This window comes from Scomber scombrus, chromosome 21, assembly GCF_963691925.1.
Source record: "Scomber scombrus chromosome 21, fScoSco1.1, whole genome shotgun sequence".
Lineage (NCBI taxonomy): Eukaryota > Metazoa > Chordata > Actinopteri > Scombriformes > Scombridae > Scomber > Scomber scombrus.
Genome location: NC_084990.1, coordinates 13,608,480 through 13,636,313, shown reverse-complemented (window position 1 = coordinate 13,636,313; position 27,834 = coordinate 13,608,480). Strand labels below are relative to the sequence as shown.

The 27,834-nt window shown below is 38.4% G+C and overlaps 1 protein-coding gene across 3 annotated transcripts in view; it reads left to right on the top strand.

Moving 5' to 3' along the window:
- Positions 1–27,834, top strand: part of plce1 (phospholipase C, epsilon 1) — an 83,264-nt gene that overhangs the window by 27,405 nt on the left and 28,025 nt on the right. For all 3 annotated transcript variants that reach the window (XM_062442051.1, XM_062442052.1, XM_062442050.1), the window contains exons 7-10: positions 11,393–11,586; positions 12,394–12,533; positions 25,107–25,261; positions 25,475–25,642. In XM_062442051.1, coding sequence (XP_062298035.1) covers positions 11,393–11,586; positions 12,394–12,533; positions 25,107–25,261; positions 25,475–25,642 — 657 coding nt within the window. The remainder of the gene's footprint in view (positions 1–11,392; positions 11,587–12,393; positions 12,534–25,106; positions 25,262–25,474; positions 25,643–27,834) is intronic.

Genomic DNA, 27,834 nt, shown 5'->3' with positions numbered 1-27,834 from the left:
AATCTACTATACTAAAGCATGTACAATATTAGCAACTAATATCACCTTGTGTATTGTGACTCTTCAAAAACAATCAAGGCAAAACAACTACATCCAAATCTTTTAGACTGTATTTCTCTGCGTAAAGTATTTTTACATGTCGAACTTTGAGAAGGGAAAAACATTCATCAGGCTTATCTCAGTCTGTCTGAGCAGAGCTGTGTGCTGTTATGCAGTGTAGCGGCTCGCTGTAGTATGACATCATGAGAACTGTAAATGGGGGAGTGTGGTGGTGTGGAGGGGTCCCACTGGGTGCTCTGGGTAATGGGTTCCAGGTTGTTTGGCCCTCACGATGACCCTGCTTTTTTTTTTTCTCTCTCTCTCTCTGACTCTCTCCTCTAGTCCTCTCCTACATTTCTTTTCTGTTCCACTTCTTTAGCTATCCCCTTGCTTTTCCGTTCTTTTTATACTTTTTGTAACTCATCCTCTTCTTTGTACTTCTGTAAATTGCCTTTCCCTCATACGGCACGAAGCTAAATCATATTTTTCCTAATTTCCATCATTCCAAATGATTTTGGAGACAGAGATTCAACCAAGTAATGAAACTTCTTCTGCAGAGTTTTTTAAACTGATAGTTATTATAGTTGGTTTTAACATGACCTCTCATTCTCTTTGACTCTCAAGCAGCGGCTGCAGGAAGAGCCTCAGTCTTGCTAGATTTCCAATTCTTGTAGGATGCTGTGCATGTTTCCTGTCTGCTCCCGCCTTCTCTTATTTTGTTTTGTTTCGTCTGCACTGTAAACAAAAACAGGGTACTCATCATCATTATTATTATTATTGTTATTATGGATAAATAATACTGCATGATCAGGAAGCAGATCTGCAATTAAGTGGATGATTGTAGCGGAGTTCTTAGACATTGTTAGTTTATAACAATATGAGGCTCATGTTTCTTTCCCTCATTTTCTAAATCACTGTGACGAAGGGATGCAACATGTTATCAAAACCGAAAGCTCAGAAAAGACTGACGTTTCCTCTAAGCTTGATTTTATCTTCTCTGTATTTACAAGTATTTTAGGAATTACCTCTATGATCTAATAAGAAGAATATAGAATAGGATAGAAGAATGATAATAGTAGTAAAGTAATAATATCAAAATCATCTTAAACGTGTCCACAGTCCACATGTCAACATCGCCTGCTGAAATGATGAGCTGGCATCTTACAAGTGTTACCAAGTGCACAGCTTCATGTCATTCCCTTTCTGCTCCCCATTCACTCCATATAAATTTGATTATTCAGTCCTTTCCTGTAAATGTGTCCTTTCTGCTGCACTTTGGCTTTGTTTTCTGCCATTTCGTCTCGCTGCCTCTAAAAGGGGGTTGACGGGCAAGCAAACGCAGCTACAAAGCTGATAATCTGCAAATTTATTTTCTTGTTTTCGTCTTTCTAATCCTGCTAATCTCATATATAACATTGCATGTTGTTGTGTGTAGCATTTCAGTCGAGCGTGTTTGTTTGAGTTTGTAAAAGTAAACTAAATAGTTTGTAGTTGCTCATGACTGTGTGTGTGTGTGTGTGTGTGTGTGTGTGTGTGTGTGTGTGTGTGTGTGTGTGTGTGTGTGTGTGTGTGTGTGTGTGTGTGTGTGTGTGTGTGTGTGTGTGTGTGTGTGTGTGTGTGTGTGTGTGTGTGTGTGTGTGTGTCGCCCACACATACACATAAAGTCCATGCACTAAGCTTGTTAAAGGTGTGAGGCGGTGCTCTGGAGGTGGGCCTCGCTTTTGGATCTTTGGTGAAACAACTACTCGTGAAATTCAACAGGGGATTATGATTCAAGTCACCCTTTGGCCCCCTCACCATTTCCTCTGTTGCACTCCCCTGTGTTTTTCTCTTTTCACCTCTCTCCTCCTCTCATACGCTTCTTCTCCCTCATCCTTCACTGTTATACCCCTCCATCTTACATCCTCTCCTCTTCCTCATTATTCTCTTGCTTTATGTTGAACCTGTTTTCCTGTTTAAACAAACCTTCCTCCAACCTAGTTGATCTCTTTTATGATTGTTTTTTTTCTACCTTTCATCACAGCCCCCACCCCAATTCTCTCTTCTGTTTCCTTCCTTCACATCTCAGTTTCCACCAGTTTAAACATTAAATTGAAGATCTGTTTTGATTTCCTGTGATTGGAAACGGGCTTAATCCCAGAAAGTAGCTGGTTTAAGTGTATAGTTTTAGACAGGCCACCATGTTATTGATACTACTGTGCATTTACTCATTTTCCGGAACCAGCTAGTCAGATGCTGTATGGAAGTCTTCAACCTGATTACAAACTGTGACTGAGGTAACTGAGGCTCCGAGCCAAAGGATCATATGTTTTGAAATAAAGACAAATATTTACTCCAATGAGCATACACAGCCTAGAGATCTCCTGATTTGAACCCCTCGTCGCCTTTTTTTTAATAACCATGTATGAATTAAGGTCACGTTTAATGGTTCAGTTTAATAATAGTTCAGTATTCCAACTATTGGGAAATCCAGGGAAAACTCTCTGCTAAAAACATTTGGGGGTTCCCAAACAACCACACATCTATAACACTCACGTATCCAGAACAGTATTGCATGAGTCTAACCCTGAGAAATGTTAGCATCATAATCCACCCACTGAGCCACAAAGGACCTGAGTAAGACACGAGTCACACAACAGGGGTTTTCTTTCAAGCTGTAGAAAAAAACAACGCCCCACTGTACATCTGCAAGACTGCCGCAGTGTGCGGATTATGAAAGCAAGGTGACATTTCTGCTGTGCTTGTTGTGTGATGACTAAACCATCTTATTTTCTTTCCTTCCTTTTTTTTTTGCATAGTTTCTTTCTTGATTGTCTCTTTTCTCTCCATCAAATCAATTCATCTGTGTCCTTGGACCGGATGCTGCTGTCAGTTTACTCACGGTTCATGTTGATGTACACCTCTTGTCTCCAGTTTCATCTTTTTTATGTGGCTGACAACATTGAATCTATCATGCAGACAATGTTTCAAAATCCCCGGGGCAACACAATGCATTGAAAGCCAGCTATGAAATATTTTTCATAGCTGTTTTTTTTTTCTTCTTAGAAAAATAATATGAAAAGGAATATTAGCTCATGTATTAAGATGTTTGCTTACAGATTTGTGTTTGTGTATTGTATGCTTTGTGTTTATCTCTACATGTTGTGTAGGTGCTTCACTTAGCTGCCAGCCCTCACTTTTGTACTCAACTTATCAATTTAGTAAAACTCTGGTTTTATATATTTTTCTTTTTCTGCAATAGTTTTACTCAAGTTTGCATTTTGAACTATTTATCCATCACTTGTTTTTGTATTCTCTTCTCAGTTTACTGAGACTTAAAAAAGTCTTAAGATGAACTGACTCACGTTGGTGGAAGGTGTGTCTTCATTGGTTAATTGGTTATTAGGACAATAAATGTATGTCTATAACCATACTTTGAATTAATTTTCCTTTATTTTCCTCTTAAACACAAATATGTGGATCGTTGTTTGTTTTTGTAACTAAATCCTTATTTTTATATTTACATTTTATCTTAGCTACACCAGAATCCTTCCATGCACATCCTGGTATTGCAGAAGTACATTAACCTCTGCTTGGGAATCACTGCTTTAACATGTATTCCTCTGGTATGTTCAAATCAAATATTCAAAGAATATGATTATATCACATTGGGGGTGCAAGGCTTTTGGAAAAGAGTATCAATGACAATGCAAGTTTTGACCTAACAAAGATTGTATTGAGAAGTTGTATTCACTGTGAATAAGACAGTGAGGATGTGTTACTCTTTTCACACATGCACTGAAATTAAATTTATAGGGCCTGATTTACTTAAGGTTTCCGTGTATAAAAATGTGTGCAAACTTGACATCAGCCACAAATTATATGCAAACTGACCTACTAACGCAGCGCTCTGAGGTTTGCGTCTTTCAAATGTGCAAGATAATACACGCTGTCCATTTAGTACGTTTGCCATAATGAATATGCAATGTGGGGCGTTTTTACCCCAGTGTGCAAAATACAGGGAAGAGAAAATGCAAATATGTTATTTAGCACGCGCATTGTGATTTACCAAACTGACTCAAACTGCGTCTATAATTAATACATTTTGAAGGGCAGGTATTAACCGGCTGCGCACTGGGAACAGATGACTTATGTTACTGTGGAGACGAGGAGACGGAGGCACAATGACAGAATATGTACAGAACAGATTTTTTCGGATTATTTTTGGAGTGGAATATTTTTGGTTTTACTAACAGCATCGACTTTGTCACAAATACTCTCCCGTATGTCGGTTTTTCTGGTAATATTTGTTTTTGTTATAACTCAATATATTTGTTAACGTCTTCCACTAGAACCTGATCACATTTCATTTTGCGCTTGCAGCTTTCTGCTCGTCCAAACTCTCCATTAAGACACGCAAAACAATCATTTAAATACTGCTGTCTCCACCCTGTTGCACCTGTTTTCATTCATGCAGTTATTCTTAGTAGATCACCCGCAAAACGCACGCAAACGAAACGTGCAATCTATTGCACTGCGCACGCAATGCAGTACCCTTTATCTGGGATCTTAGTAAATCAGGCCCTTAGTATATAGATACACACAGCATAAACACTTATCTATACAAACTGGACTAGTACACATATCCATACAGATGCTGTATGAAAACCAATTGCACGCAGCCGTGCTTTCCTCTGTGTACACACAACTGTGCACAGAACTTTTTTTTTTTGCTTTAAGCTCATACACACAAATAAGCGCAGAACTTCATCTACAGTGAGATAGTCCAGGCTCAGGCTGCGGGAAGGCAAACATTACCTTGTGGAGACAGAGAAATAGCAGAAAAAGGTCAGAGCAGAGCAGGACAGTGTAGCCAGGTTGTCTGTTTCTTGATGATGCAAACCAGCATTAGGAATAGTCTGGCGCTGTGCCGTATGTGTAGTAAAAACAACACATGCATACGTAGTCATAGAGAAAAAGGCACCAGTGATTAGAGAGGAAACCACAAATCTGAAGTACTTTTTTTCATGTGTTCACTCTGAGAGGCGGGATGTCTGCTTGGCATGTTTAGGTGTGCTTGGTTTATGTCTTCTGATTTGTTTTACACCGTCCAGGATGGGTGGGGTTAAGAGTATGTCTGGGTCCTGAGATACCAGAGCTGCTGAACATACCTGGCTCCTCACCGAGTTTTCAAATAGACTAGGTGCAGCTGATTTAAACTTGCTTGTCGCGTTGGGTGGGCAGGGTGAACATTTTCTTCATTTCCCTCACACAGCTTTGCCGGCTCCACTTTCCCTGCATTAAAGCAAACACTCTGTCCAAGTGGTTTAAAGGATTTTAAGAATATGGGAATTTCTCAGACCCAGTGATTTACAGTACTGCAAAAACAAATTTAGTGGTGCAATATTGCTCTGCCAGAATCATTTTTTACCTAGGCAGAAAGCATAGAAAGTAATGAGCAGGAGAGGTGATAACTTAATAGATGTTTGTTATGTTCTAACCGCTTATTTTCTTGATAAATCAATTGATTGTTTTGTCAATAAAAAGTTAAGAAATAATGAAAAAATGGCATTGAGGGTTTCTTAGAGCCCGTTGTGATGCCTTTAATGTGCTTGTTTTGTCTACCAGTTCAGAACCATAAGATAATTAATTTCCTGTCATAATTGACAAAGAAATACAGCAAATTGTCACATTTCAGACAATGATGAAAAAATGACTGAGGTGATTAATCTATTCTCAAAATAGCTGCTGATTAATTTTCTTTCATTTTTCTTTTGATTTAGTCATCTCAAGCATTTCAGCACAGACGGTTTATTCTTGACATTGGAAATAGCATATATAAGAGCAGTAGGTATTGGTAACACACTGACCCCTCTTTCATGTGGATCGTGCAATAAAACAGATATCGGATTTAAATAACTGCCTTATTTCTGTGCTTTCCTTTTAGCTCTTGTTTGTGCAGGAAATGATTAAACCACTTTTACTTCCCTCCAAATGCCCATACTCTGACAAATAATTCATTCATATTTAATCTTTAGTTGGTTGAAAATGGTGTTGGCCATAAAACCATTTTAAGGAAATATAAAAGTACAAAAAAATTGTGCCATATCCTGCAGTCTTTTCATGCTCTTCTGAACCCATTTTTATGGGCCTATGCTTTAGTTTGATGTATTATGAAAGTAGGCTGCTTTTGTGTTAAAGGCAACAAGCTTGCTCAGTGAAGGAAGGGTTAAGACTGACGTATCTCACAGTGACCTCAGCTCAGAGTCCACATACCAGAATAACAGAGTTCTTTGAACAGTGACCCCCCACTGACCTCAGCTAACCTCGACCCTCCATGATGCGTCTAAAAGTAGATTTCAGTCCAAACTCTTCATTTCTTTTCCTTGAATGTCAGCTTCGTGGGAGAGTTTGTGGGGGGTGGCAGCATACTATTACACTTATTTGTCCACTCCCATTTGAGTACTTTGTGTGTTTAATTGCATAAAATCATTACCAGATTAAAATTAAATTTTGTGGTCCCATGTGTGTTTGTGTTTGTGTGCATTGGGTGGTGATAGTAAGGAGAGAGCATGTGCACACACACTGTAAAAAATACACAATCACACACAACATTGCAGCATGTCCCAGACAGATGGTCTATATTGTATCATGGGACCTCTGCCTTGAAATACTGGAGAATATTCAGAGTAATTGAGGAAGAGTGTGTGTGTATGTTTGCGTGTGTGATTGAGAGACAGAAAGCTTAAGTTGGGAGAGGATGTCATTGGGGAGTATGTGATTGTGTGTGGTGGGTCAGACACATCAAAGTAAAGAGGTCAAGATGTGGGTGGTTGGATTTCAGGGAGATGGCTGCAGCCTCTCCAGTGTCCTGCGTGGTCATGCATACTGAATGTGTCTGGTATGAAATACTTAATAACACGGGCATGAGTCAGAGTGTGTTTGCATGTCTGCATTTTAGCATGCGTTATGTATACGTCTGTCTTTGTGTGTGCGCATTCCAGCTCAAAGTTCAGTAGATCTGTGTGGTGCCCCAGAGTGCACCTTGCTAATCCTTTCCCAGAATGGCTGTTGCCAGGCAGAGAAATTACCCAACGGGGCGCTAATGGGACTTAATGGCCACCTCATTCATAACCGTAGGCCACGTGGACTGATTGTCAGTAACGTGAATGTGACAGCTTGTGTGTATTAATGACTACAGTATTTTATTGTCTTTCAATTCATGAATGTACTTTGGCTCCAGTGAAAGTATGGACTAATAGTTCAAATGATTGTCCCAAATGTCATCTGAACACAGTGAACAATTGGATCACTGATGCCATTTCACAATGGCTGAAACTGAAAGTGAGGAAGGAAGCTGTCTTTCAAATTGAAAGGTAGAAAAGTATGAAAAAGCAGTCCTTGTTTTTACAGTCTCCATTAGGTTAGACTAAGTGTTATGGAGGAACATTAGTTGTCAGTAGCTAACCTTGGTCATCATCTCCTGCAGAGTTGTGAAATATTTATGCTTAGATGCAATTGCTGTCCCCCATGGGCTACTGCAGGTAATTTGCTGAGTGGGATATCTCTCTGGCTGACATTTTTAATCAGGAAAGAGCACCACACAGCCAGCGGCACAAGAAAATGACCTCAAATCCTTAATCCCAAACAGTTGCCTCAACATTTTGTAAGTCTTCAACAGTAGGGAAAAAAGAGTGGGTTATGTGGCATATTACAACTATTTACTTAGTATGTACGCAGAATTTACACTAGGTAGCACAAATGTATTATTTTTAGTTATCAATACACAGTAAATGTGCCAAAAGTTGGGTAAACATTCCGATGGAAGCCCAGTTGAATTTGTCCAGAGTGACGCAAAACAATGATCACATAATTGGGATTATGTACTAAAATATGTCACTCTGAAGGGGAAAAATAAATCCCTTTTGAATGTGAACTGTACCTTATTTACAGTACAGACATGTGGCTTGGATCACAAATGTAAACTTGCGTGTAACACTACACTATTTGTACATTGATTAGCAAAACTGACTTTCTACTTTATAGAAATTTGAAAGAGAAGTCAATCAGGTTACTGTAACTTAGTGTAAGTTGAAAACAGGAATCTCAATCAGAGCAGCTGCCTCTAGCAGCCATAATTTACCCTCAATAAGCTTAAGACATTAGCGTTTCCTGTACACACTGTAACATGAGATACAGAGCTGTGTTAGTGGCAGACTTATATATAGTTCTGCTAACTGGCTGAATGGTTAGATCAGTAGTACTGTAACTTACTAGGGACACAGTGGAAATGTTGGTATTGGATAACCTAATGGATGCTGGGAGAAGCTTAAATGCAATTATTGCCCCAATTCCTGATGTGAGTGTGTTGAACAAAGAGGACATTCTGTCCTTCTGCCTACTTGCCCTCATAACAGGGATCCTTGTTTGTGCTGAAGTGGACAATTCCTGTAATTTATTGGATTATTTCCTTTTGAAAGATGTTGAAGCCTGTCAATTGCTTTCTCACTCTCTCATTCAACACTTTCACTCACTCACTGGCTCTATTATGACTTTTTGTTCTCTAACCAACAAGAGTACATTTCCATTCCCTCTTTTTTTATTTATGGATTCAATTTGTCATGAGACATCTGTGAAACCTGAGAATCAGAAGATCAAACTTTTCTTTACGTAAACAGTTGCTCAGTTGATGTTTTAACTCTTACTATGCATTCATAGACATACTACTTGTGTGAACAATGTGTATGCTGTTGTGGTTTTTAGGCAAAGTTGTTGTGTGTGTCCACGTGTTCGCCTGGAGTCTGAAGATAAGTTTGTTTTTGTGTGTGTATGTGTGAAGGCAGCTGCTCCATGTCCATCAGAAGCAGCACCACATTCCCTGCGGTGTCCTTTGTAGTCAGCTTCCCTATTGTACACTGCCGTACACACATTCAGCTTTTTCTGCTCCAATGGTCGTTTCTTTCAAACTAAAATAAAATGTTTTTATATTGAGGAAGAGAAACTGACTCTAAGTAAGTAAGGAAGCTGCATAAAAATAAAACTCTTAACTTTTAGTATTGATGGGTCAATGTGGACATTTTAACAGACTAATCAACAAACAAACTAATCAGTTTGTAAATTCACTAACATTTCACAAAGGTGCATTTTCCAGCAAACACACTAAATGGGCTGTTTTTTCTGCCTGAAAGAGCTGTAAACCCTAAAGAGAATTAATTAATCCAGGATTAATTGTTTTTTTGTTTGTTAATGGCCTTTACACTGTTGTACATGACATGAATACATATCAGTGTCTATGTCTTTGCAGTGCTAAACCAAAACTGTCTGTCACTGAGGTCAGAAGTGGTTAAGATAAACAACATTTATGACTGTTTGCAGCTACTTATTCCGTTGATATTTCTGAAGTGTGGACATTCATTGCTGAAATATTTAGTCTATGTAAAACCATATAAAAGCATCTCCATGCACAAATACTTTGGGTTTTATTTGTTTATTAGAAAAAAAACAGAAAGCAGAAAGCCCAGCCTTAATCAACGGGAAACCTGCCTATCTAAATGCAGGGTAAATAATAAAGGCATGAGTGCTATGTATGACTAAAGCCAAGTCCACTTTTCTACTTTGTGCTCTGTATACAGCTGAATGTGGAAAAATACATTGACGTAGACTTAATGTCTGTTCAGTGGACATGCACAAAGTTTAGATGCTGATAGAGAAAGTGAGCTCTTTTACCAGAAATGTGAGTCTGAGGATTAGAAAAATGTTCTTGATAAGAAAAAATCTTAGAAGCTATTAATCTAAATGTATTTCTGAATCATATTTTTAAAAGCTTGAGCTTTTATTGAAAAGAGTGTGTGGCTGGAAAGAGGCTCACTATTACTGACATTGGTTTGTTACTGAAAAGTAGGTTATGTGTGTGTTTTCGTGTGTGCCTGATTGTCCTCGGCGCTCGCTTTTTCCCGCTCTCAACGTGCTGGCTGGTATGTCTCCTTTCCCTCGGGATAGCTCAGATCTGACAACAGCGAAGCCTACACCCCATGCAGGAAACCCATCCCACTGAGACAACTATTTGGTCATGTGTGTGTGCGCACATTGTGCCATACCACTGACAGCCAGCCACTTAAAACCGACAGGGCATTTTTTAAAAGAGCAAACACAGATTCACATGTACTTAATATGATGATTTACACCTTACACCTGGTGGTTCATCTCCTTCTTGGCAGTATTTTGAAGCAGTGTAGGTGGGCACTGTTGCAGAGGATTACACCCCGAGCAGCATTTTGTCGGTAAACTTTTATTGTATTCATCCCCCACTCTGTCACCAGTATTGATTATGTCTGATTTTGTAATATCCATCCCCGCTGAAGGCATTAAGGCCCACTTAAAGTGCCGCAAATGTTGCTTTAATGGCTTTTCTCTGAAATTTGTGCCAGAGGAGCCTGTCTGAAGGTTCACTCAAGGACAAGAACAAGTCAGTGTTTTTGTGTGTTTCCTTTTTTTTATGTCAGATACATTTTTGTTCTAAGAAGAGTGTGAACTGAAAAGGAGGCTTTCTTTAAGGTCAAAAATTTCACTCAGTTAAAACTCTTCAGACAGTGACGTCTCTTGCTTTTTCTTTGTCCATATACACTTCTTCTTCTTTCTCTCTTTAACTTCTTTCCTGACTGCTTCCACCCACCTTCTTTTTCTCTCCATCTCTCCATTATCTTCTTCTCTGTATATACCCACGTATCTGTCTGTCTAACTCTGATGCTTTTTGTCTGGATCCCTTAAATGTCTTTCCTCCTATTAGTGGAGTGTCTCACTGGTATTTCTCTCTATCAATTCTTTCTTTTCACTCTTTGATTTCTCTTCTGTCAAGAGGAAATTGCTTCTGAGAATGACCACAGTTGAAAAGCTGATGACGATGACCTCTAATTCAAATGTTATATAACAGTGTAAGAGATGAAAAACAGCACCGGATGAAGGGAAGCTGTTGTGTCACTCTTTCATCTGGCTTATACTGTTAATGTATACTTTAAGGTTGCTAAAGCACTATCAGCTTAATAACTTTTTGCTGCATGAACTTGGTTTTATGGTAATTACACACTGTATGTAAGCTGCTAGTAATTACTGCACATACTTTTTAAAAATAGAACCTTTTTTTTATTATATAAATGTGACTTGTTTCTTTCATTCATTCTCATTTTAGTGCATGTGTACAGCTTAGCCAATACGAGGACACTGTCAAGTTTTTTCCGTTTCACTAGAGATCTAAATGAAGTAAATATTTTATTGACAGTTGTAAGGTTGCCAACACAACACTGAGGACTTCTCAAACTGTAGCATTCCCATTTTTGTTCTCACTAAGTGACACATTTCTTAATGACTCTCTCAACAGGTTACCAGCTATGTGCAGAACAAAGAGGAACTTGACCTGATTCATCCTGCCAAAAAGCTCCTGCTGTCTTGGCCTGGATGTGTCTGCCTCAGGGATTCTCACTGGCCATTACACAGCGTCAGTGCCAGCCCACCCAGACTGGATCTGAACCCCTCCATCAACCCCCGGTGTTGTCATCCTTCTTATCCACCTAGGTTTGGCTCTTTTTTTTTGACTGACATACTTGTGTTTCATTATGTGATGTTAAAAAAAACAAACTACAGTAGTTTTTAGTAAAGATGTTGGTCCTTGTCCATCATGTGAAAATTGGCACCAAAATAATTGCTGTGAATCCTGAAGATGATGTGAATGGCAGCGTTACATAAAACACAGATTCACTCTTTTGCAACAATATTTAATGGCAGAGGAAAATAATGATGGTATCACATTGGGCTTTAGGGAATAGTGATGGTTATTGTTCACTATTTTTCTGCCATTTAATATCTGGCAGCTTAATCTACAGTGAAAATAATTGTTGAAGCCCTCTTCAAGACTAGCCATCTGATAGCGTAGGTTCACAAGTTTTTGCTTTCTTATTGTGTGCTAGTAATTATAAAGATGAAGGTTTGTTTTCTTTACTTGAGGGGAGGCCACTACATAAATGCAATCAGTTCCTAGATAATCTTGATACCTGCAAGTCATCTAATGCAAATGCCGTTTACAAGAAAACAGTGCAAAGATGCACAGATCATCTTGATGCGGATTTAGCCAAAAACCTGTTTAAAGCTTTGGCATAGCGTATTATAGAAGGTATATGGTAGCTGGAGATACAGAAAACTGGCTCGTCTGTGTTTCTGCCTGTTAAGATAATTAAGTGATCAATTCTGGTTATCTGATGACAGCAACGGCAGACAAATACTTGATGTAAACACAGGGCATGACGTTAAATTTGTTAATTAGTATCGCAGGCAAACTTAAGCTTTATTTCTCTCTTTCACTTCTACCTCTTTATTCGTTTCTAGGTTTTATCGCACTTGCGGCCAACGAACAGTTTGTTCCCTGCTGACCGGAGCTCTGCTAGAGGCCACAGCCGCTCTCGGTGCCCGTTCAGCCATACCCTTCCTGTTTCCCCAGAGCCCCAACGGCCACGCTGTGCTGAAAGGTGGGTATTATACTGTTGAGTGGGTGTGTGCGGGAAAAGGTTTTGTTTATTTGCATATGTGAGTGTGCAACACATTTTTGCATTGACATTGCATTAATTTGACAGCTCTACCTAAGTACCAGCATGTTGGATGATTTTACTCATCCATTAGGCTGTTGAACCAGTTAATCATTTAAGAGCAAATATATCTGATGAGTCAGAGTCAAAGTGGCAAAACATGATGTGACTACATGGTGTAATGTTAACTATAGCCGTGTCTCATCTAGTCTATCACTACCCAGTATCATTAGTGATTTCTCTTTGCACAACCATTACACTAAAAAGTTTGAAACTTCAAACTATGGATGACCAGTGAAGGAAGGACTCTGGGCAGAGGGCCTGTATCTGTTTGATTCTGAGAAGAAAGGGTCCCACTAATCCCCTGTGGTCCACTGCTGCAGTCTTTTCTCTTCCTCTCTGTTCTTTTCCCACATGGTCCCTTATCCGCAGCCGCTTTTGGGTCGGTAGTAGCACGTCTGTAGTTGATCTCAGTAATTGCCCTTTCCTCCTTTCTTTTCCCCTTATTTCCCCTGCTGCCCTTTCTCGCTCTCCTCATACCAATTTTCTAATTTAGCCACACAAGGCTGAAGTGGTGTAACACAAAAAATGAAGAAAAAGCCTCTTTGCATCATAGCACGCAGCACTCGTGCCCACACCAGATTATGCCTCAACATCTGGCTAGAGGTTATGTGCACTTCAAACATCCTTTCCATGCTCCTTTGAAAAGCTCAGCACTTCTAGCTTAATATTAGGAATTTAGTTAACAGACAGGTACCTAATATGCCACAGGGTAGAGCTCTTTGCACATTTGCTGCTAGCTCTGTCCCTTTCAAGTATTGAGAATTACATTTTTGGCATTAAAAGATAACTTGTGCAACTTATTTCCTTAATGGGACAAGAAAATGAACAAATGATCATCACGCATTTAGTATGTCACCTCTTTTTTTTCTCACTTTCACTCACTCTTTCTGGCTGTCTGTTACTCCCCACATGACTTCATCATGCAACCAGTTGGGTTGTCGGTCAGTTGCTCAGCTGGTAACTATCCACCTTCTCTACAATGATGTTACGTATGACTTAAATGTAAGCTGATCCTGACATTAATTTCCACTGGCGCTAGGCCAAGGGACAGGCTGTCTCTGGCAAGATCAAGGAGAAACACACACACACACACACACAAACACAAACTCTGTCTCTCTCTGTGACTTACTTCATTAATTATCGTAATACTGTAATAACAAAAGTTGAATTTTGGTCAGACAAGCTAGATGCAAAACCATCGCCTCACACTCACAGTTACACACACACACACATTTAGTGCATATCTTCAACATGACACTGTGTTCTGTTCTAATAGTTGTTGCAGGAAACAGAATTGAGCCAGACACGTGCACACATTGCAGTTTAGAGGTCTTGGCAGGAATAGGATTTAATACACACACTCAGACACACACACACACACACACACACACACACACACACACACACACACACACACACACACACACACACACACACACACACACACACACACACACACACACACACACACACTTGGAGACTCTCTGTCTGACTTTGTCTCTCTTACCTTGTACTGTACAGCAGCTTTCTAGATATTGAAACATGAAAGCATGAAATTACCCTTTAAGACTTAGATCCATATCCAAGTTGTTATCTGTTTCTAATCTGCTGTTCACAGAAGGGAATAGCACTGACATGTGGCTTATTTCATTTGAATAACTTGACATTTAGTGTATCAGAAAGCGGTATCAGTCTCAAGAGAGGATGATGTCGCTGTAACAGGCAGGCACACTGAACTTTTGCTCTTCTTTACATTTTGATTCACTTCATGAACTAGAAGGAACGATCAACTAATGTTGAGCTGTAAACCAACAGACTGTTACAGAAGAATACCATGTTGAGCTGAAAAGAGTCAAACTAAATAGTGACTTCAGAAAAATAAAGTTGCTTTTGAGCAAGGCACTAGCTTCTTCAACTGACTCCAAATGACATTTTTAATTGTGTAATACATTTGCAATGGTGTCATAAAAGACATTTAATTATCCCGAAACTTGGGGCAGGTCTTACCTAAGTTTGGATAGTGTTACTGTGATTATTTCTTTCTTACCATTTATGGTGTTGTTTCACTGTTCAGTGTTTCGGCATGATAATCTACCCTTATTCTCTCAAGTTTCAATTGAATAACAGGCATATGAATCAAAGTGGTTTAATTTGGTTAAAATGAGCATGCTTTTAAATGTAGTAAATTTGAAAAATTGCCAGCACTCTTGAAAAATTTGAAAATGAGTGTATGCCGTAAGTGTGCATTTTGCATTTGAATCCAGGATGTTCCTTTTCAGGCCAGTCTTTTTCAGTGTTTACCAGTTTGTGCTGGTTTTGTGTTTTTCATACAGGAAATAAGTAGGAATTTAAATGCACAAAGTTGACTGGATTTGAAATGGAGCTTTAGAAAGAAAGTCTGCCACCACTCTCTGTTGAAGTGATCCACCTCTCCAGGACATCAAAGGATTTTGTTTTTTATCCTGAAGGCTTTTTAAGCTGAGGGTCATCTTGTCACCTCTATAGAAAGGCTTGTCAGTTCTCTGTCTATATGTTTCCTCTCCTCCTTTTTCCCCCTTCATCCACCTCTTGAAATTCAATTTACACCTATTGCATGAAAGAAAAATGAAGAATGAAATGTACCCTTTTCCTCTTGCTTTTGTATCTTTAATCTCAAAGCTAATTTTTATTACAATATTCTTAGTGACATTCTTGTACTACTATTACTAATATATATTTAACGTCATGAAAGATCCACCTTACATCAGCACTAGCCTTACATGTAACAGGTCATTTTTTAACCACATTAAAGTATTTTTTGTGTCCTGATGGCAGTTACATGTCACTTGTAAAAGCTCTAATTGAATTATGTGTAAAGGTCTGCTGATGACAGCTAGCATATCTAAGAGCAGGTGGTACATTTGAGAAATGCTTGTTATTGTGTACAATATATCTTATTTCTGAATGAAATTAGGCAAAATAGTTATATTTAATAATTTTGTAATTTTAATTGTCAGTATCTTTACACTGTATATATTTAATGGAGCAGTGCAAGGAAGTACATTTGTGGGGTACAGATAATTTAATTCCCAGGCAAACATCACATAATTATGGGAGTTTTGTCATATATATCAGATGCTAAATCATATTTATAAGATATAAAAGATAAAAATATATGAAATTAATCAATATTTCCTATTTCCTATTGATTTTAGATGTGGAGTGGTGATATAAAGGCTTGAAGTATAACTGAGCAAACTCCATCAGTGGCTCTGGCCCAAATGCTTTCAAGGATTACCAGGATAATCGCCCGGCCAGCCTTGGTATATTCTTAGAGTTCTAATATGAGTGGTGAAAGGTGGAATGTTTTTCTAGACCTTCTCAACGTGCCTCATCTACTGTAATGATTTGAAAGCATTTTTGCATCCTGTGAAGTATGTAAATGATTTATCATGGTGCTGTAGCCTGGCAGTCATTGGGTTTTGGTGGCAGGTCAGGAGGAGCGTTTGGGAGATGATAAATGATATGTTGTAGGTTGAGTTGCCACATGACTGGGTCAGTATCACAGGCTTTTGTTGTGAGGGTAAACTATTGACACCTATAAACACAAATACTGGTGTTGGAAAAAATGTCAAGGGGGTAAGACAAGGGTAAGGTCAAGGTGTATGTGTGTGTGCTGCTTAAACACAGGAGTACACACACTGAGAAATTTAGAGACCATAAATCATTACCTAATGTGTCGGTAATTAGAAGCAGTTGTTTTTGATGGAGCTTGACTTTAAGAAACGTGCAAAGCCAGATGGCTGCCTACTAGTCAATGTCAGCTCAAGCACTGTTGATGTCCGAGGAGTAGTTTGTCCTGAAGCAGTGTGTGTGTGTGTGTGTGTGTGTCTGAAAATCTTCTATGTGTATGTTTTGTGCGAACACAGGCTTGGCTATTAATGTGATTGTGTGATCTTCTTGTTTTTAAATCTGTTTTATTTGTGTGTATTTTCATTGAATTGTACATGCATTGATATTATCTTGCTTTCATTTGCATACAATCATACCAATACTATGTATTTTGGGACTAAATCTTATTAATAACTATATAATAACATTTCATTTCCAAAAATGTAGTTCCCCACAGTGTGCATCCGTTCCAACCTAAGAAGAAACCAAAACATCATATTTATTTATGCTCTCCTTTATTATCCTAGCTATTATATCTTACATATTGTTGTGTGTACATTAGTTTTATCTGATGATGAAGATGTCAAAGTTGCAAGGTGACAAAGACAAAAAAAAAAAAAGACAAAATGAAAATACACAAACAGACCATTTATTTAAAAAAAGAAAAGTATTAATAAGCTAAAAGCAAGAAATCAAAATCGAAGAAACTGTGTGCAAAAAAGTTTTTGGCATTAAATCCATCTCTTTGAAACTATACACATTTGTGGTCATTTAAGTACAGAGAAACACTCAGCTGAAAACCACTGGGATTGAGCCATATTCCTGTGAAATATAAATGGTAGTGGTTTGAGTGCTTCTTTCTTGAGCTCATTTCCTTTATAGCACAATTTACAGTACTACTGAAAAGGAAGCATGTTGCCATCCTTCCAGCTCAATACTGGCATTTCTTTTCTTTTTCTTCCTTCTTTCTTTTTCTGTCTTCCTTTCAGTCATCATTGCACATTGTGTTGCCTGCCAGCATTTAAGACCCATTGACAGAAGATATGGTGGGGAATCATAGTGAAGGGAAGTCTCAAGGATAACATATTGTTTAGATGGCCATAGAATTGCTAAAAATACACATGTGAAAGTTCTTAGACTGAATTGCAGCATTTTTATTGCTGGTGAGAAATCAAAATGTTTTTCCACACACCTAACAGTACTGAAAGTAACAGTATACTGTATAAATGTTTCACATACTTATAAACAATTTTAGTGAGCTTGCTTGTATAGTTGATTTACAATAGCTCACATTTAATTGCCCCTGCTGTTAATTATTATTTTCATTAATCTGTCAGTAATGTTTTAGTTATTTGTTATTTTACATGCCCAATTCTCCAGAGCACAAAGTGACATCCTCAAATTGCTTCTTTTGTCAGACTTAACAGTCCAAAACCAGTATCAAATCATTCAAATTAAAATGATATTATGAAACAGAAGCAGCAAATCTGACTTCTGAAAAAGTGCAACTGGAAAATATTGATATATTATCCTGATTAATGACTTTAAAAGGATGAAAATTGTTGATTAAGTGATCAAGCGCGAGAGACAGAAAAATGAATCTTTTGAATGTCTTATCATTTTTTAGATGGTTCTTCAGTCTGCATGAGTGAATGAATTCAGTCTCTTTGTATATGTGTGTTTGTGGGGTGGGATGGTCTGGTTGGTCTATCTGTAGCACATGGCTGTGAACTATGTATGGTGTCAGGGAAGAGTGGGCGGGAGGTAGAGGGAGAGAGAGAGAGAGAGAGAGAGAGGAATAGTGAATAACGAGTGAAGAACGTGTAAAGAGTGTTTGCTGAAGAGGGAGAGAGAGAAGAGAAAGACAGCCAGGTGAACGTAAGAGAGCAAAAGACAGAGACACGGTGCAAATTGGAGAGAGTTCAAATTGGAAATGGAGTAAGGGAGAGAGAAATAGAGCATAAAGAAAGAAAGGGAGGGAGAGAGAGAGCAGCTGCAGGAGAGACAAGACCGGTGGCTCAAATGTGGACAAGTGTACCTCGTTCACCTCGGCACTGAACTGTCAGTGTGGGAGGCAGAGCGGCCAGCTGTATCTAGCAAGCATGAAGCACTCTCACAGAATGGACTTCAAGCTGATCAGTGAGTAGAGGAAATGTGAGTTACTGTACAGCGTGACTGCAGGTCTCTTCACACAGCAGCAACAGTTTTTGTTACTGCACATTTACATGCATGTGTTTTATATTTTCTGAAAGAAAATTCGACTTTATTGTTACCTCTTTAATATGGAACCCCTCAAGGGTCATGTTAAGATTAGTTTTTGTTGTTGTTTTTGGGGTTTTTTCATTCCCTTGTAATACATTTTGCGCTGTCTCGCGATACTTTTGTATTTCCTTGCAATATTTTTCTTCTTCCTTTCCTTCTGAGCCGTTTGTCCATTTTCACTCAGCTGATCTCAGTGCAACGCCACAGTATGGATCAGCTCATTGAATTTTACTTCAAACTGGGCATTAAGTATGCTGATATAGTACTACTGATCAATAGGCATTGCTAAGTAATTAGTGAAAGTAAACTTAAACAAATAGCACTCTGCAGGATGCATGACTAGTTACTGTACTCAGGACAGCTACAAATACAGAAGAGAAGAGGGTTTGATTATGAAAGAGATGGATCCCAGAGGGGTTTCAGTGAGGAAAAGGAGGCATCTATAATAGACATATGGCTCAGAAGGAATGGAACAAGAAAAGTAATTTATTGTAAGAGGATGAAAAACATTGTGAGGGAATGCAAAGCATTTTGCATGGTAACACAAAATATTGCACGGTAACGCAAAAAAGGGGGGAAAAAAGACCTTTGAGGCTCTCTGTACTTTATGTATACATTAATAGCAAGTGTTTTCCTCATTGTTGTCAAGACTTCAAGGAAACTCATTAAAAAAAAGTACTTAAGTAGTGATTAATTATTAAAGTTTCATGATACAGTAAGTCATCTTGAAAACTGCAGAATCCCGTATACCTACAATATCTAGCTGTGTGTGTTGCCAGCTCTGTTTTTACCGTCTAATTGGTGCCAAATGCAGGGTTGCAGATTCCAGCATGTGTCTTAACTCTCTTGGCAGTTGTTTTTGGGTTTGATTTGTACTTTAAAGTACTATTGTATCTTCTTCGATTCTGTTTTATTAATGTCATTTAATACAGATTTTATGTGACATTATTGATACCTACACCTATTTTTTTGTAGTGGGGAAGGTTTTAATATTGTTTTTCTTATTGGCAAATAAACCCATACCTCATAGAGCATGACTCAGATTTTTTATGTTAGGATGTTATGGTGCTCTTTTAAGATTTATTTTATTTTATTTTTTGTGTTTCCTTCATATTGTGCCTGATGAGTTGCACGATCTCACAAATGGTACATTTAAAACACATTATCCCCCAACCCCACTCCGATCGCCTCCAAACAAAATAAAATAAAACTGCAGGGGGCAGCAGCAAACATTGGAATTCAATTGAATAAGTTTTGGATTTATAAATACAAAATACATGATGCAGCACTGTGTGTGCACTGTGACCCTTTCATACCAGAAACCCGACAGCATGACAGTCAAGAATTTCAGTGTCTGGATAACTTCACATTTAATTCACCCCCCAAAAAAAGAATGCCACAAGGCTATGGATATGTTTTGACTCTGAGGATACAGTAACACACTTCACAATTAAAAGCAAAACCACTGAAAATACCCATGTGTTGCACCTAATTTGTGTCAAGTCATTGTGAAGTTACCCAGAGACAGTGAACTCACTTGGTAAAGGCTCTCTCTGTCTTCTGCATAGTGCGTGTGCCAGTGTAAATTAATTGGGCCACATTTTAAGTATAGTTGCTTCTCACATGAAAACAGAAGTATCCGGCAAAATTCTTTGACTGCATACAGTTATTTATTTTTTTTCAATCTCCAAAAGTATTATTTATTTGACTGAATTTTGTTCCATTTTCAGAATTTGATGAATTGAATGTGGTCTGTGTTTTTGTTTGATCGGTCTGAACTTCTTATCTTTATCCTGGTTTGTTGTCCTAGTCCTCCCCTTCTATAAGAAAGGTCAAAGGAACCGAAATGTTATATTTATGTCTGCACGTGGTTTTATGTGTGTTCAAGAGTGTGCATGTCTTATCCAAAAGGGAAACTCCCTGTGATAAATCAGCAGTCAGACAGATCAATGTTTATTGCTTCTGCTGCTGCTGTGTGTTTGGCTGTGTCTGTGTGTTATGAGTTCATGTTTGCTGCTGTGCGTGGGTACACAGTGTCTTCACTTAAGTCTTGTTTACACATAGTTGTTTTTTTTATTTACAAGAGCATTTATGTGAATATACATGGATGTACTTTGATGTGCATTTGTATATGTTTTAAACATTAAGTGGTGCCAAGACAGACCAACACTTAAAGCAAGAAACTATTGTTTTATTGTTGTTTAAAGGGACATTTCTACAGCAGATGCTGCCTTTTGGCTGAAGGTTGTAATTTTATTTTTGTATTTCCTAAACATTTTCCACAGTGATATTTAGAAATGAATTAAAGTGTATCAACATTGAGATGATATGATTATAATGATCCGACATGATAATAATGTTGTTTAGGACAGTTTTGACATAATTTGTGGCCATAGGCTCTCTGTGTCGTAGGATAAGAAAAAATATGAGCAGGCAAGTGTCTTTGTGTTTGAGATCCCTGGGGAAGCTAAGTAATCCATTTGTTGCTCTGTCTTTATAATCTCTCTATGGCAAAGTATAATGTTTAGGATGTTGTATACAAGTATATTTATAGGTTCAAAAGACACATTTTTAAAAGTCCTTTGACTCTAGCTGTTTGCTGCACCTGTTTGAGTGCCCCACATACTCCAGGGGGAAGTTGTCATCAGCTCTAAACGTGTCTGCACTTTGTAAGAACAGTGTACGCACGTATGCATGCACTTGGCTGGCAAAGAAAGACAGCCTGGTCTTTCTCGACTTTGGTTGGTATAAATAACTTGTGATTCAAATACCATGCCCAATATTGAAAAACGTTCGGCCATTTTGTTTCATTTTGATTTTTCAGTCCCCACGCAGTACTTGACCATGAGTCAGTTACTGGTTGACTTCCACAGATATCTGACTGAGTGAGACTCTCATATTGATTTGGTTTGGCCTTCAGAAGAACTCCTTGAAAGTTTGATTTTGTTATACCTGTAATATGCTAATCATGATGATGGTTGGTAATGATGGGTGTGATGGATGTGGGGATGAATACTGAGGTAAGGTTACTCTTGCTCTTATCAGAAGTGTGGCAAAATAATGTAATTATGACACTGACATGTTATTTTTCATTTTCAGATAGAAACATGTATGATTTTATGAAATGTGTGGATGCAAATATCAGCTCCAAGGCTAAAGTTAGTTGAGCTTCATATAGTAGGAAACAGCAGACTTTCATAAGAGTAAACCTGCTGCAATCTAAACCTTTGAATATCAGTCCCATTTGAGACTAAGTCCTATTTTAGACAAACATATGTTATCACACATGAAATACTGAAACCTACACAGACACTTTCTGTCTCTCTTGATGGCATGCTATTTGTTACAATAGAAATGTCATGAAAATGGTTAAAAAGGATTTCCGGCCAATGTTCTTTGTCCACTACCACATAAAAAAAAAAAAAAAAATCCATTTACACACATGCATACACACACACAGGATATTTGTATTCAGCATGCATTACAGATGAGTAAACCCATGCATAAAAATCACAGAGAAATCATGGTCAATTAGTCCCAGGTTCATATTCTGTCAGTCTCACAGCAGGAGCACTGCATGTTCGGTATTACTCATCAGTGTTTCTCAAACTCGTGTTCAGAATCCGTAACGGGTCAGGGGCCTTTTTCTCCTGGCTCCACAGCACATTATATTAGATGCACTTATCACTGTCATTGGAATTCAAGTCTTCATCCAGGAATCAATCTTAGTGTTTATCAGACTTTTCTATTGTCACCGTTGATATCGTACAGTTTATGTGAAGCTTTGCAGGCAGAAGTTGAGAGTATCATGAAAAACACAGGATAAAGAACAATGAATTCTTTATACCTTTTCTAATACATTTTTTATTCATTGATTATAATTTAGAACCCATAAAAAAGTGATTTATATGATTTTTAATTTTTTTTTTTTAAAAGAATAAACATTTATAAAACTTTATCTTCGGGCTGTATGTAGCACCGTTCTTGTTTCTCATCATCATGGTTTTATGAGAGTTTTTCTGCTGTACACTTGCTTATAATGAATTCCTCAGAATCACTTGTGAGCTTCTTGTCACGCCTTGTCTTACACCTTTGTGTGCCTGTGTGTTTCCTGGTTTAAAGGATGAATAAATGAATGATTGAGACCACTGAATGGTCATGAATTTCATATCACTAGTTTGAGAGTGTCTCCTTTTCCACTTCAAAAGGGTCACTTGTAAAAAACAGTTCTGAGGTAGAGACGAGGAAATGTTGCCCATATGCTTGAAATGAAAGGCCATCTAGTTTTAAATCATATACATTAAACAACAATGAGTTATGTGTTATTTTCTTCCAGTTTTTCCTCTATAAGTCAATTTATGATTTTCAGATCAAATGAGAGTAATGTTTCAAGTACTGTAAGTTCAGGCAGATAGATCTTCTTGTAAAAAATATGTTTCATGGAAATCTAAGGAATTTATTTTATGGAATTTCTTTATATCTGTACCTTGCAATAGGAGTAGAGATGATTAAGGTTGTGAACCAGATGAAAATTCACATCTTGACTATATGATATGATATGTTGACTACCTCATTTTTCTTAATTTTTTTGGTGGTTATACAAGTTGCAGCTGTTTCTACAAGGTTTCTATCATAGTGCTTGTGTAAATCAGCGTGTCAAGGATAGACGGTAGTTATGCTTTTGATTTGTTCGGTGCATTTTAAATAAAGCCACACATTACTGTATATGTAGTTTCAGGGCATCTGGGTCTCTGAAATACATTCCCCTTTTCAGCAGTCCAATTGTTTTTATCATATTTCTTTTAATGTAAAGACTTGTATGAATAATGTGAAAGGCTAGAGTGTAAAATGAACCATCATTCACAACCTGTAGTAAGTCTCTCTGTAAGACATTTCAAGTATTTAGTGGATTATGCTGTCTGTGTAACTGTGATAGATTACTCACACCTGCAGCGTAGTGTAAACTACAAAATTTCCACTTATTCTACTCATCCCTTCCTTCCTCTCTGTCTTATCTCTGTCCTCTCCTCCCATCTCTCTTCTGCTCTCATTTTCTCTGTACCTTTCTCTGTTTTATATTAGTTTTATTGCTTGTGTGAAGAATTATTCACTGAGCTTTTCTTTGTTCAAACAACCTTGTCCTGCTTTGTCCTCAACTTTAGTTTCCTAAGTTTATTTCTTTTATCCTGGCTTTGCTTCATTTTTTTCCTTCCTTTTTCTCTCTTTTTCTATGCTCTCAGCTTTCTCTAAGCTCAGTCTGTTTCTGTTGTTGTCCTACACACATACACACACACACACCCACACACGCAGCTCATTACAGAAGCGTTGGAGCCGGATCCACAAATCAAACTGTGTAAATAAGCAAGTTTTGTTCCTGCATGCAGTCACTGCAGTTACCATGACTACTTGTGGCACATCTCTAGGGTTACCAAGGACAACCTTTAAGTGTGTGTCTGCATATATGTATGCATGCACAATTTTGTGTGTGTGTGTGTGTGTTGGGGGGTTAGGCAGGTTTCAGTGTGCATGACAGTTGACAGTGACCAGACACAGACAGTCTAATTATTGGTGTTCAGTCTATTTGGTGTACATCTCCTTTCTTTATGGCATTATATAGCTCAAATCGCTTAACTGACTACATCATCATATAGTGCAGACAAAATTGTCTGAATCTGAAGAAAAAAACTGTTTTCACACACATGAAACTTCATAGCTGATAGCTAAAACATGCTAAAGTGCCCAGTCAGCAGTATTCAGTACTGTAAACCCCCGGCAGCCGCTGCCTGTGGAGGAAGGGGTGTCGAGGGGCAGGAACTATGTCCCAGTGATTTAAATATGATCTGTGCAGTTGAATGCAGGTGAAAGTCCTCCAAGTGCACCTCAAATGGAAAAGTTCCTGTGGTGGAAAAGGACTGTTAGTTTATGTGGCATTCATCCCGACGATGTACAGTATGTCTACCTGGCAGCTCTAGCACCAGTCTAGAAACTGTCCATTAGTCCTTTGTTAGCAGAGATGAGATGGGGTTTGCATGCAGTGTGTGTGTGCATATGTCTGTAAACAGACAGACTAATGGACCTTACTGAAATCCAAACACAGGAACTGGCAGGTGATCAGTGTTGTTTACCTCTAAAGGGTGAATTGTGCAGGCCTTCCTTGGCTGGTAGATTGATATAGAGAGTATGGCATGCAAGGACTGAATGATCAGGAGACTTTAGTCATTCAGGATAATCCGGAAAAAGAGATGCACCTTTCATTTAGGCTTAAAACTTTTATGGATCAGCATGACATCAGAGTAGTTTCACTTTTTATCCCTCGTCTTCTCATTCCTGTTGTCTTTCCAATTCTTTACTCCAATACTTTCCTTCTTCCCTCCTTCTGTCCAGTAACCCTTCTCTTTCTTCACCTCTGTCACTCACCCTTGTCACTCAAGCTAGATGCTAGAAGCTTTGCTAGATGTCAAGCTAGATATGGAAAGTAAAAAGTAATGTAAAATGAATAACGTCTATCTTCTTGTCTCTCCTCTTTATCTGTCCATCCAGAGCGTCAGCTGGCCAACAGCATGACCAGCAGCAGCTCTCTTCCTCCCAGTGTCAGTGGGATCAGTAAGGAGCTGGCAGAGCTGCGGCACCTTGTTCAATTCCCTGAGGAGATTGCCTGTATCCTCACCGAGCAAGAGCAGCAGCTCTACCAACGGGTAGGAGGAACTTACAAAATAACATTATATAATGGGCAAAAATGATTAATATCCTGTGTAGATGTTGTGGACAGGAAAGTGGTTATCAGAAGGACAAAGGTTGATTGACAATTTGAAGGACGAATATAGAGATAACAAGTAGGTTTTGTCTCTAACATGGCAGTAATCCCAGTCCATGCCCTTTTCTCCTCTGTACTATGCATCTATCTATAGGTCTTTCCCTTGGACTACCTCTGTTTCCTCACTCGAGACTTGGGCAGTCCTGAGTGTCAAACCAAACGCCATCCAAACCTTAAGGCCTCACTGTCAGCGCCCAACATGCCTACCCAGAGTGCTCAGCGAAGTAACGCTGTGGAGGACCTGGTGGCACGGTTCAACGAGGTAAGGAGACTGCTTTAAGAAAATGTACAGTATGCAGAACTGTGAGTTTGAAAAACAGAACGAATATAAAAACCTCTTTCTTGGTATTCAGTTTGATATATTATCAGAGACGTAGCTGTTTCTTTAAACCGAACACACACATTTTCTGCTTTGTTTAGGTTATCTTTTGAAGTCAGTCGACCCAATACAGCTTCACTGTGATCTAGCATAGTAGCCTCACGCAGTCTATATCTCACAAGCTGAGTTGTTACTTCATGATTTTTAAGCCTGGAATAGAGCCAGTGAAAATCGATTGTGCCCCAACCTTCTGAATGCCTTGAAAAACCTTTTAAAGAAGGCATTAAATGTTGATGTCTCATTGAAAGAGAGCACTTCTCTATCAGGAACTATGAACTATCAGGAAACTTGCCTGGGCTTCTCCTGACTTGATGACTGGGGCCTTTCATGTCCTTTTGTGACCCGCCTATATGACATCATCAGAGGCAGTGAAGTGTGTTTTGCGATTTGACACTAGTGTGAAAGTTTGAAAAGCATAGCAGACCAATAATTGTATTTATCTACAGCTAGATTTGCCCCGTCGTATTTGCTGCGCGAGTCATACCAACTTATCAACTCATGATTGAAGCACACACTGTATATACACAAGCGCACACACTCACAGTGGTGTAAGTTGGCTGAAGTTGCACTCCCATGCCTTGTGTCTTTTCTGGTGAGTGACTTTGAGAATAAACAATCCGAACACTCAACTGGTGAGAAAGAGAAAGTGAGAGAGAGAGAGATTGATTGGAAATGATGTAATCTTTAAATTGCATGCCTTTCACATCAGCTGGTTTTCATTTAAGTCAGTAAGAGGAGAGACACATGAAAAAACATGTTCCCAAATGTGCATTTTAGCCATATATGGGCACAATGGAACAAGAGTCAAATGACAACAGTGATTCTTTCCCGAGAAGACATGATGAAGCCCTGAAGTTAAAAAAAAAAAAAAGAAAAAAAAGTGGCGTTCTGAGGAAGATGACATACTGTTGGAGTATTCTTTCTTAGCTCTGGCTGTAAATGGTTTGGGTAAGTTTTCCCAGGATGCAGTTTTTTTCACTGATGGTGGACAGTGTTATGGACGAGTTGAGCTGACCCTTACACCAGCTGCTACTTGCTAGTTTGGTTAGCACGGTGCATTTCCAGTCTATGGTTTACTGCTTAGCATTAATGCTAATACTAATGCCAATTCTCGCTAGCCAAAAGCAGGCTTAAAACCATTAAAACAAAATGTACTTACTGAAAAAAATGTCTCACTCCTTAATACAACCAAATGCTGAACACAATTTTTTTTAGGCCACCAAAATGTTACAATTAACTTTCATTAACTGAAAACACACTCTGTGAACCTGGGTAAAGCATTTTTAATATGGGTGCCTATGGGAATTGTGTCGCTCTTGGAGCCTGCCTCAAGTGATCATTTGATGAACTGCAGTTTTTGGCACTTCTGCATTGGCTTCATTTTGCAGCCCCAGAGGCTGCCGCTTTGTTATATTAGAAATGTTTGATAAATTATCTTCCAGTTTCTAAAATTCATTTTTAATTCTCTTCACTAGGCACCTGTCATTATGTAAGAAATTGGTATCTCCAACAAACAATTATTGGCATGGTTACAGTTACTTATTCCGAGCTGGGTTTGGTCTGAATAGAAATGTTTCATTTAATGAAAGTGGAACTATGCACAAATGCATTTTTGAATGTGGATTTTATTCTAAATGAGCCGTTTAAAAAAAGATACTGCCATTAGGGGAACAATTGACTGTCATTTAGATGAAACTGATTGAAGTCTTTGATGTCTGATGGACATCATTTTGTAAATTTAAATCTAATTTTACCAAAAGTATCTAAGGGTTCTGATCTTGTTCATTTTCAAGCAGTGTATGGGATTAAAAGATTATGCAGAAAAGCACAGCAAGAAAATTGGGAGACTGGGAAGGTTTAGCAGTTCGGGGCCCTTTGTTTCTGTCTGCAGGGTTTAGTTTTTATAGGCACAGTATGTGCTCATGCTTTGAGTTTGTAATAGTTCTTTGTCAACCTTGGTTATGTAATTCATGTATCAAGGAGAAACTGACCCTCATAGTTCAACTAATAACACGCGCACAGATGGAGACAGACAGATGGACACATACACAAACATCAAAGGGGATCAGCTTGTA